This window comes from Capricornis sumatraensis, chromosome 8 (genome assembly GCF_032405125.1).
Source record: "Capricornis sumatraensis isolate serow.1 chromosome 8, serow.2, whole genome shotgun sequence".
NCBI lineage: Eukaryota > Metazoa > Chordata > Mammalia > Artiodactyla > Bovidae > Capricornis > Capricornis sumatraensis.
Window position 1 is genome coordinate 112,503,942 of NC_091076.1, and position 10,327 is coordinate 112,514,268.

Sequence of the window (10,327 nt, forward strand, 5' to 3'; positions counted from 1 at the left end):
CAGCCGTCCTGGGTGAGGCGCCGGGGTGGCTCATTAATAGAAGCTTCCTCAGGCCTCTGACACGCCTGGGCAGCTGCTGAGCCCGTCCAGTGGCCTCGCCCACGGCCAGCCCACCCTGGCTCAGCCCGGCACACTAAACTTAGCTTCCACCCCCGGCTGGAGCCACTGCCCGCAGCCCCAGCCCGGCTGCCCCCGGCCCGAAAGGACTCGGCCGACAGACCCCAGGGGCCCACTGCCCCGGGACCACCATGTCCCCGACCAAAACCCTGAAGGTCCGAGTGGCCCTCCTCTGCATCCTGGTGGGCATCGTGCTGGCCCTGGTGGCCGTGGTGACGGACCACTGGGCCGTGCTGAGCCCCCACGTGGAGCACCACAACGCCACCTGCGAGGCGGCCCACTTCGGCCTCTGGCGGATCTGCACGAAGCGGATCTTCGTGGGCGACAAGGAGAGGAGCTGCGGCCCCGTCACCCTGCCCGGGGGTAACGTTCCCGCCCCGCCCGCCCCGGTGGGGGTCGGGGCTCCGGAGCCCGGAGCGCGCCTGCGCGGGGGCGGGGGGCCGGCCGCGGCGGTGCTGGCGGTGCTGGCGGGCTGCGGGGCGCGGGCGCTGTCTCCAGCCGTTCCGTGCGCTGGGCTCGGGGCTGGTCAGGGGGCAGGGGTCTGGACGGGCGGGCAGACCGCGGCTCAGCAAAGAGAACGCGGGTCTGCCGACTCAGCCTGGACGCCCGGCCCCCACCAAACGCAGGCCTCAGGTGGGCGGGCCGCCTGCGGGAGTTCATTCCAGGCGGGAGTGCGGACACACGCCGCTCAAGGGTAGCCGGGCCCTGGGCGAAAGCGGGCGCAGGGCTCCCCCCCGTGAAGGCGGCAGGAGGGAGCCCAGCGGGCGTCCGTCCTGGGTGCCGGCCCTGGGCGCCCACGCAGGTGGCTCGCCCGTGAGGCGGGGCGGCTTTGCGCGAGGACTGTGCGCCCTGCGCCGCCTCCTGAACGGGTCCCCTTCAGACTCCGAAAACGCTTCCTCTCGCTGGGATTTAAGTGCCTGCCTCCCCCTCCTAGTGCTGCGCGACCACACTTGAAGGCGCTCTTTGGGGAAGACACCTGGTGTGAGGGTGGCCAGCCTCTCCGCAGGCGTGGAGCCTCCACATTCTCAGTGGGCGGAGGCCTGCTGCGGAAGGAGCCCGGGGGCCCGCGTCAGAGTCTGGGCTCCGTGCGGGCGCTGCCCACCACCCCAGAGGGCTGGGCGCCGACAAGCCCATCGCAGACTCCGCGCCTTCCTTTAGCACACGGGCTCGGGCCCAGCAACCCGAAGTCCCCTCCAGCGTTCCTTCCAAAGTTACCCCAAGGTGGCCGCTGACGGGGGTGAGTGCAGGGTCCCAGCTGGTTTTCAGATTAGTCTGTTATCAGACTGGGTGTTCCTTGAACCCTGCCCTTCAAGAAAGGCACTGCTAAGTCCCGAAGACCCTGCGGTCTCTGTGGGGGGTGAAGGAGCCCAAACCTCACCCCTCCAGCCCTCGCCTTCCTCGCCCTTCCCCCCCGCCGACCCCAGGAGAGCCCAGCCCTGCTCACTCCCACCGGACACCTGGAAGACACAGCGAGCCCCAAGCCTGAGGGCTCTCACAGGCACGGACATGTGCTCGAGGGGTATCATGTAGCCCAGATGCCCACGCCCCGCAGCCGCTGCTGAGCACACCCATAAACAGATGCACCATCCCGCCAGCCCTCCTGGGCAGGGCAGATTCTCCGGGGACTGTGCGTGGGAACGCACTGTTACGGTCCACCTGTCCTTGGCCTTTGAAAGCCTGGTGAATTCACAGAGCAGACGAGCAGGGTGGTGAGGGGAATCTATACAAGGAGAGACGGCTGGTGGGACGTGACCGGACCGGCCACAGGGGATGCGCCGGCTCGGCCTGGCCGCAAGCCTGAGTTGAGTCGACCTCTAGGCCACCTTCTCCTGGTCCAGAGTGAATCGCAGCTTCCAAGCCTGTGAGCACTGGACGAGCTGTCCAGGGGCACTCCTGCCTTCTCCCCTCTCCTTTCTCTGCAAGGGGACATCGTCTTCCTTCCGCACCCATCCTGCCTGAGCCCCACTGGGTCACTGTTTCCGGGAGGAATAGAGTTCATATGCCTTCTCTCATTAGTTACCAACAACATCTGCAAGCACAGCGCTGTCTGCCAAACACATATATCACACACGTTAACCGTGGGTGGCCTCAGAAAAAACGACAGAGTAAGAACCTCCAAGAATTATTTTCTCCATAAAAACAATGAGAACATTGGCTAACACGGTCAGAATAAACTTTTTCAGAACTCTAGAAGTTAACCAGTCTTGCAGCAATAAGCAAGTGCTTCTTTAAGAAAGAGGAGTGAATCCCAGTGGGAACAATGAGCTCTGTGGTGTCTTTTTAAGCTGCTATTCCAGTTTTTCCCTTCCTGAGTGTGTCACAGGCTCAAAAAACAGCAGCCTGCCATCAGAGTGAAGCCAGCTGCCTGGAAGCCACCAGAAGGGGCAGACTAGGGCTGGACCCCTTTCAAGGCCTCACTCCCAGAGTGGTGTCATTACCTGATCTGTCTGGTGGTTCCCTAGAAGCTCGCCTTTGCAAGGCTGCCTTTATTTGACCTGACTCTGAGCTCATCCCGTGGAAGCAGTCTTTTACCCAGGAGGCATTTGTCAGAAACAATTAGAGACAGTTGTTTAATATCCTAACTGCCTAAGGGAGCAGATAACAGAGCAAACAATAGGCTCACCAGAAAACTGCAGAACAAGACAGGTGGGTTTGAAAAGCCCCGACATATTCCTGGGAATTTAGGAGGCCACGAGGGTCCACAGTGCAACAAGTGTGCACAGGGAAGCTCTGAGAAGGCCATAAGCTCTCACCTCTGGCTTACATAGAGCTGTGTGAAGAAAGAGAGAGAAAGAGAGAAGGAGGGAGACCGCACGAGGAAGGGAGAGAGCGAGGCGGAGAAGGAGAGGAGGCGAAGAGAAAGGGAGAAAGAGGCTAAGGCAGCGGCGGAGGCCACTTCGCGGAGTGTTCGGCTGTCTGCTGGCACGGAGCTCCTCAGCAAAGACTGGGAGGGGCGTGGCTTCCAAGCTTTCTAGGAAATGTCTGTGAGACCACCAAACTAACTGAGCAGAGATTTCCGTGGCCATACATGAACACAGACTTCACATATTTAATTCAGAAATGAACTTTAACAAGCAACAATAACAAACAGCCATAGAAACAAAGCCTGGGGAAGAGTGGACATCTAATTTCCGAAGTTACATTGTTTAAAATGTCAAGTTTTAAAATTTTTAAAGATTACAAGACACGAAGGGGCTGCGGTCTCCGATGGGCATCTGCAGGGCCCTGCAGCGTGCTTCTCCTGGTTCAGCACAGGGAACACCAGTCACCCTCAACTCCTGAGTCAGGAGAGATGATGGGCGGGAGGGCCCATCTGCTCGCCCGAAGACCTCCACGGAGGAAGGGAACTGGGACCTCCGGATGCCCAGAGCGGGAGCCCCCCAGCCAACCTGTGAGAGTGCTTAGTGTGTGTGTGTGTGGGGGGGGGTGCCTGTACTTGTCCCCACACAATCTGCAGACTGGCTTCCCCAGAGGCTGGTGCTGGTCTGGGGGTGCTGACACCCCAACTGCCACCTGAGCAAGAGGACCTTTGGCAACATGGACGTGCCTGCCTTATGTCCAGACCACTCATGCTGAAGGCTTCTAACTCAGGGTCTGCAAATTGTCAGGGAGGCACCCAATCGTGAGACACACTTGAATTCAGTCAACTCCCTTCAGAGGGTTTTCAAAAGCAACCAAAGTTGGCCCTTAAAGAATGAGACAAATTATTCCTCTGTCCAGAGGGAGACTCTGGGGGACCCATCAGCTCGCACGAGCCAGTAGGGCAGGGCTGCCACAGCTGATAGCCCGACACACGCGAGAGAGCTCCGTCACGCTTGGAAACAGCGCCAGAAGCACCTGACGTCACCAGCGGCAGCCACACACCCCAGGTAACTCAGCTCAAAAGGAGAGCGATTTAAATATAGAAGCTCAAAGAAAAGGCTGTTTACTTCATGGAACATTTGCTGCTGCTAAACCAGGCTCCATCTCCCGGGGCACTTCTCTTCCTCCACTGCGGAGCAGCAGTGACCCTGACGCTGGGGTCCGGGGCCAGAGATCTCAGTGGGAGATGATCATCTCAGCCAGACGGAAGGCTGGGCCCCAGTGAAAGCTACGACTTTGGCTGCAGGCTTTCTTCCAAAAGAAACGAGGCACCAAACACCTGGCGAACATGAAACTGTGGCCTGAAGATAAAAACAAAGTGCAGGTGCAAAGCAGACGCGTCTGAACCCAGAGCAGAGAGCTTCCCACTGAGGCTCAAGGAGACACAGGAAAAACGAGTCCATACAGTGCCTCACACAAATAAAAAGCAACGTGGTTTAGTTTTTTAAGAAACAAAATAGTATAAAATAACCCATTCATCTGCTTCCTAAATCAGCAGTAAAGAACGTTGAACTATGCAATAAGCAATGGTCCTTTAATTGTACCGTATATCTAGTTGTAAGAGAGATTAAAAGGGGAAAATGGAGGAGACGTTATATTGAAAATCAGTGTGAATTTCTTTGTTCTGAGTTCCTCCTCTACTGCTGCTGCAGCTAAGTCGCTTCAGTCGTGTCCTACTGTGTGTGACCACACAGATGGCAGCCCACCAGGCTCCCCGGTCCCCGGGATTCTCCAGGCAAGAACACTGGAGTGGGTTGCCATTTTCTTCTCCAATGCATGAAAGTGAAAAGTGAAAGTGAAGTTGTTCAGTCGTGCCCGACTCTTAGCAACCCCATGGACTGCAACCTACCAGGCTCCTCTGTCCATGGGATTTTCCAGGCAAGAGCACTGGAGTGGGTTGCCATTGCCTTCTCCGGAGTTCCTCCTCTGCCCCCTACCAAATCCAGATTTTGGGCCCTGCGGCTAACCCACGTTTCCCATGGCTTTCCCGGCGCTCCTCAAGCGTGCCGAGCAGCTCACCGAGGAGGTCCCGGCTGTGCTGCCTCCACGCTCACGGGCGTGGAGGGCCTAATGTGTGAGGTCGTGGTGACACGTGGCCCTTCATCCAGGTCCACACAATGGCCCACTCAGCAAAGCCCTTCGGGTGGCATTTTAAGGGGCGTGGAGCCAGGTTTCTAAACCTGGCTGAACATCAGAATCTCCTGGAAAGTTCTTGAAAAAGACTTTGTTTCCCAGGTCACACCCAGTGCCTCAGGATGGGCCTGGATGCTGACTGGAAACCAGCCCTGGGTTGTATGTGATCCTGGGTCTGGCAACCCCAGCGCCTCTGGCGTCTGAGGGCTGGTAGTTCTGTGCACTGCACATCCCAGGCCACCACCCCCCAGGTGCCCGTAGCCGTCTGCCCAGCTGGGACACAGAAATGTCTCCAGACACTGCCCAGGGTCCCCTGGGGGCAGAATCAGCCCCAGCGGAGGACCACTGTCTGGCCCTGATTGACCGTGTCCCACAGTCCCGAACAGACTTGAACTCTAGGCCTCAGTTACCCCATCTGCCAAATGGGCTCAGTACCCAGCGGTCTGCGCCTGGACTGAGTCAGCCTCAGCTCCCTGAAGATCCGCAGGCTCTTATGCAGCCCATTTCCCACCAAACTTTTGGTCTAAGGGTGGAAGAAAGATGCTTGTTTTGGCCCAGAGTCAGGGTTTAGAGAGCAGAGAGCAAGCCAGAAGCCCCGGGAGGGACTGGCCCGCCCCCTCCTTACCAGCTCCCGCCCCAGCTGCAGCCCTTTCTCTCAACTGTCTCCTCCTTTGCAGAGAAAAACTGTTCCTACTTCAGGCATTTTAATCCAGGCGAGAGCTCGGAGATCTTCGAAGTCACTACTCAGAAAGGTGAGCCTGGGCGGAGGGTAGGGAGGGGGAGGAAAAGTGGATTCTACAACTCCCTGCTGAGCTGGAAAATCCCTGGCATGAAAGCCCCAGCCTCCTGCTTGATGACAAGCAGCCCCTCCTGACGTTTGTCAGTGGCAGCCGGGCCTACCTCTGCGCCCAGAAACAGCAGCTCCCACCTCCAGGCGCTTCAGGCCTCTGCATCAGGGCTCCCACGCACACACACGCATGCTCAGGTACACACATGCATACATATGCACACATGCACGCCCAGACACACATGCACACACATACACATGCACGCACATGCACACCCAGACACACATGCACACACATGCACACCTAGACACACACGCACAACACACCGACACACATGCACACACGCACACACACGCACACACCGACACACACGCACACCGACACACATGCACACACACACACGCACACACACGCACACACACCATCACACACACACCCAGACACATATGCACACATGCACACACACACCGACACACACATGCACACCGACACACGCACGCACACCGACACACGCACACACACCAACACGTGCACACACATACACCCAGACACACATGCACACACACATGCACACCCAGACACACGTGCACACACCCCCAACACACACATGCACACACACACTGACACACATGCACACACATGCACACCCATACAAGCGTGCACACACACCCCAACACATGCACATACACCCCAACACACACATGCACACACACGCACACCCAGACACACATGCACACACACATGCACACCCAGACACATGCACACACATATGCACGCCAAGACACACATGCATGCACACACAGGCACACACTGACACACACATGCACACACATGCACACCCAGGCGCACACTGGCACACACACAGATCCTTTTCCGCACCGAGCTCTGTAACAAGCTGCCGGGGTCCAGCCCCAGTGGATCCAGGGTGATTCGAAGGTGGGGACGCAGTCGGCGTCCTGGAAAAAACTTATTTAATCACAGATACAGAGGGAGATTGGAAACAGATCGTGTAGGAGGAGAATTAGTGGAGGAAGGAGGCTGAATAACTGGTTTACATGGAATCCCAATCACCACCTATGTAGGCCATAGGCGTCTTTCCATTTCCCCAAAAGAGAGGAGGCACTGAGGCCTCCCCGGTCCGATCTCAGAAGCCCAGGCAGAATTAGCAGGCTTAGTGAGTACCCACATTTCAGACGGGAATTCAGCCAGGAAAGCGGAGAGCAAGAAAGAAACAACACGGGGGAATCAGTCTTTCCAGAAACTGGTCTGATTTCTTTATTTTTGGGTTTGCTTATATACCTTTTGTTACACATAGGGATAAATACAGAGTCACGTGGTGGTCAGCAGTCCTGACCTTTATCAAAATCAGGTGCTTCACATAAATGTAAAAAAAAGGTCTTAGGAATATTACATCATCTTCTGGCCATGAGACCCGCTGACATTTTATGATCCTTTCTTTCTGATAACCAAACAACTTATTTTTTCCAAGGGTGTTTTTTCTTAAACCAGGCACCACCCTCCAAATAAAGTTACATTCCTATAGGGTGAGGGTGTAGTGAGTTACAATCAAGAAAGGAATTTATTTAACCCAAGGTTAACACGATTAGTCTTAAAGGTTAATACTTATTTCTCCTATATGTTAGTTATATTCATTATAAGGGTAGGGAACATGGAGATTTAGCAGCAAACATCAGCCCAACAAATGAAAATCCTTTCACCAATGTTCCCCTTAAGATCTATTTAGTCTTAAGATAGTGATAAAGTTACATTTTTACGTAGCAAGGACACAGTGATTTATAACAAAGCACAGTGATCTATTACAAAAGAGAAAATCCATTAACTCAAAAAGTCTAGTATTGCTAACATCAAAAACTACTATATTTCCTTTTCTATAGTCCAAATATATTGATTAATATATTCCCAGGTGCCTAAGGATATGGAGGCCTGGTGGCAATCATTGACTCAACACGAAGAAAAAGCCCTATGCTAATTAAGATTCTCAAAATACTCCAAAACTCTCTGTGCTGTTTATGGTTAAGAGATAGTAAACAATCATGTGGCAGGAGTATGGATAATCCTGTCACACAAGCTAGTCTGTCAGCAGAGAGGTTTGACCTGAGACATCCTTGTCCCACCCAGAGCAGGGAATTAGCAGCAATTATTGACACAACAAATGAAGAACCCTTCACCAATATACTTCCTAACCAACCCACTATACTAATAATTTCTAATTCCCCAAAAGAATTTGCCTTTAGTAAGTCTAAAACATCTCGTGCCTCTCAGATTGGGAGGCTGTAAACAATCACATGTGGCCGGACGAACCTATACAGGTGGGCTAGATAACCTGCAGAGGAGTCCATAAGCTGAAACACTCTTGTCACGCCCAGGAATTTTTATTGCCTTGGAGCTGCACGTTTACTCCTTCTCCAAGAGAAACGGTTATGGGGGAGAGCCCCCCGTAAAGTCAGAGGTGTAGGTGAGAGCATAAAACAGACTCTGGTTTTGGGGTAGATGCTCGGGAACAGGGGGTTTCCTGAGGCTTGATCACGCCTTTGCGTATGCCAAGCCTCCTTCCTCATGACCTTTGCCATGGGCGGAGTTCCTCACACTGGCTCCCGGCAACAAGCCACACTCTGTCAGCCTTCCAGAGGGGGCTTGTCAGTCCCAGGACACACCACCCTGAGCCTGGGTGTCGCCTTCAGCCCTGACTCTGGGAGGGAGGTTTCGGCTCCAGACAGGTCTCCAGCCACAAATCTCCCACCACCTTCTGAGGCCTGTGCCCCTGGAAGGAGGACCTTCATTTTGGTGCCCGGACAACCTGGAGAAGGAATTAGGTCGTGTGGACATCCTGGCCCCATCCCTTACTCATGTGCCACTCGGAAGGAATGATTTCATCTCTGGCCCTCAGTGTTCTCACCTGGGAAACGGGGACGACAGAATGCGGAGCAGTCGCTAACCTGGGGGGCAGGCACAACAAGTGAGGGGTCGCCGAGCCCCTCCTGAGGCCCCAGCGTCCCCACACTCTTGTGCCGCAGAGTACAGCATCTCAGCCGCCGCCATCGCCATCTTCAGCCTGGGCTTCATCATCGTGGGCACCCTCTGCGCGCTCCTGTCCTTCCGGAAGAAGCGGGACTACCTGTTGAGGCCGGCCTCTATGTTCTACATCTTCGCGGGTAGGATGGGGCTCCCGCGGGGTGTGGGGCCAAGGGATGCCCCCACCCCTCTCCCCAGCCCGCCAGGGTAGGGGCTGGGTTTGGACAAGGCCCGGCTCCGCGCCCCTGCTCCCCATGCCCCCGTGACCCCGCCCCACCCCCCACTCCCCCACCTGACCCCCGCCCTCACCTTCCCGCCTGGTCCTCCCGCACCCCCGCAGCCCCCGCCCCGGGTCTGCCCCTCAAGGCCCGCAGCCTGAGCCCAGCTGTGCCCGCAGGCCTCTGCCTCTCAGTGTCAGCGGAGGTCCTGCGGCAGTCGGTGCAGCGCATGGTCGACAGCGAGCACACGGCCTGGATCGCGCACTCGCTCGCCTGGTCCTTCGTCTGCGCCTGCGTCGCCGCAGCTCTGCTCCTGGTCGGCGGCCTCGCGCTGCTGCTCCTCGCGCTGCCACGGATGCCCCGCGACCCCTGGGAGTCCTGCATGGATGCCGAGCCTGAGCACTAGTCCTGGGCCCGGGCGTGGGGCCCGCCTCGGGAGGCTGAACCTGGGACGGGCCGGAGGGGGCGGCGTGACTTCTCCGCGTCCCCATTGCGCGCACACTGCATGGCGCTTCTCCAGGGCCAGCCAGTGACACATGGTGCTTCTCCGGGGCCGGTCAGTGGACACGTGGCGCGGCCCGCCCGGCCAGTGGACTCGGCCCGGGTGGCCGGGGGGGGGGGGGGCGCGGGGCGGCCAGTGTGGGGTCCTCGGGGGTCCTCGACCGGCCTCCCCGAGGTCCCTCCGCGGCTCACCCGCCGACCTGGGTGCTCAGCTGTTCGAGCCGCCAGCGCCTCGCGGCTTCCTTGTCATCCGACATCCTCTCCTTTGCTTCTGGCAGATCCAACAAGCACTTTTTAACTAGTCTGACGGCGATTTGAAATAAAAACTCTTTGAAACATGCCTTTCCTTGGCCTTGCATAGAGATCGCTTCGTTTCCTGACCACACAGCCCAAGGGCCCCCTTGACCCAGAGGAGAAATGAAGGCATAGGCCCTAGGGATGGTGAGGACTTCTGTGGGGACATGGGGACAGAGGGTCTGTTTACTGGCGAGACTTAGAGGCTCTGAATCCCAATTTCTAACTCTGGGCCCTGGGTTGTCTTCAGGAGAAACCAAAGGCCATCTGAACTGGCAAGAGCGTGAAAAACAAGGAGTGTTATTTCCAGAGCTCCCAGTGCCAGAGGCATCCCAGTGCTGACACAGGGCTCCAGCCGCCTGGGCGCCAGGGTCTGGTTTC

The 10,327-nt window shown here is 56.7% G+C and overlaps 1 protein-coding gene across 1 annotated transcript; it reads left to right on the forward strand.

Moving 5' to 3' along the window:
* Nucleotides 1-248: 248 nt before the first annotated feature.
* CACNG1 (calcium voltage-gated channel auxiliary subunit gamma 1) lies at nt 249-9,557 on the forward strand. Its single transcript, XM_068975844.1, has 4 exons — nt 249-480; nt 5,790-5,864; nt 8,936-9,073; nt 9,331-9,557. Exons 1-4 carry the CDS (start codon nt 249-251, stop codon nt 9,555-9,557), a joined length of 672 nt encoding a protein of 223 aa, XP_068831945.1.
* The last annotated feature ends 770 nt before the right edge of the window (nt 9,558-10,327 follow it).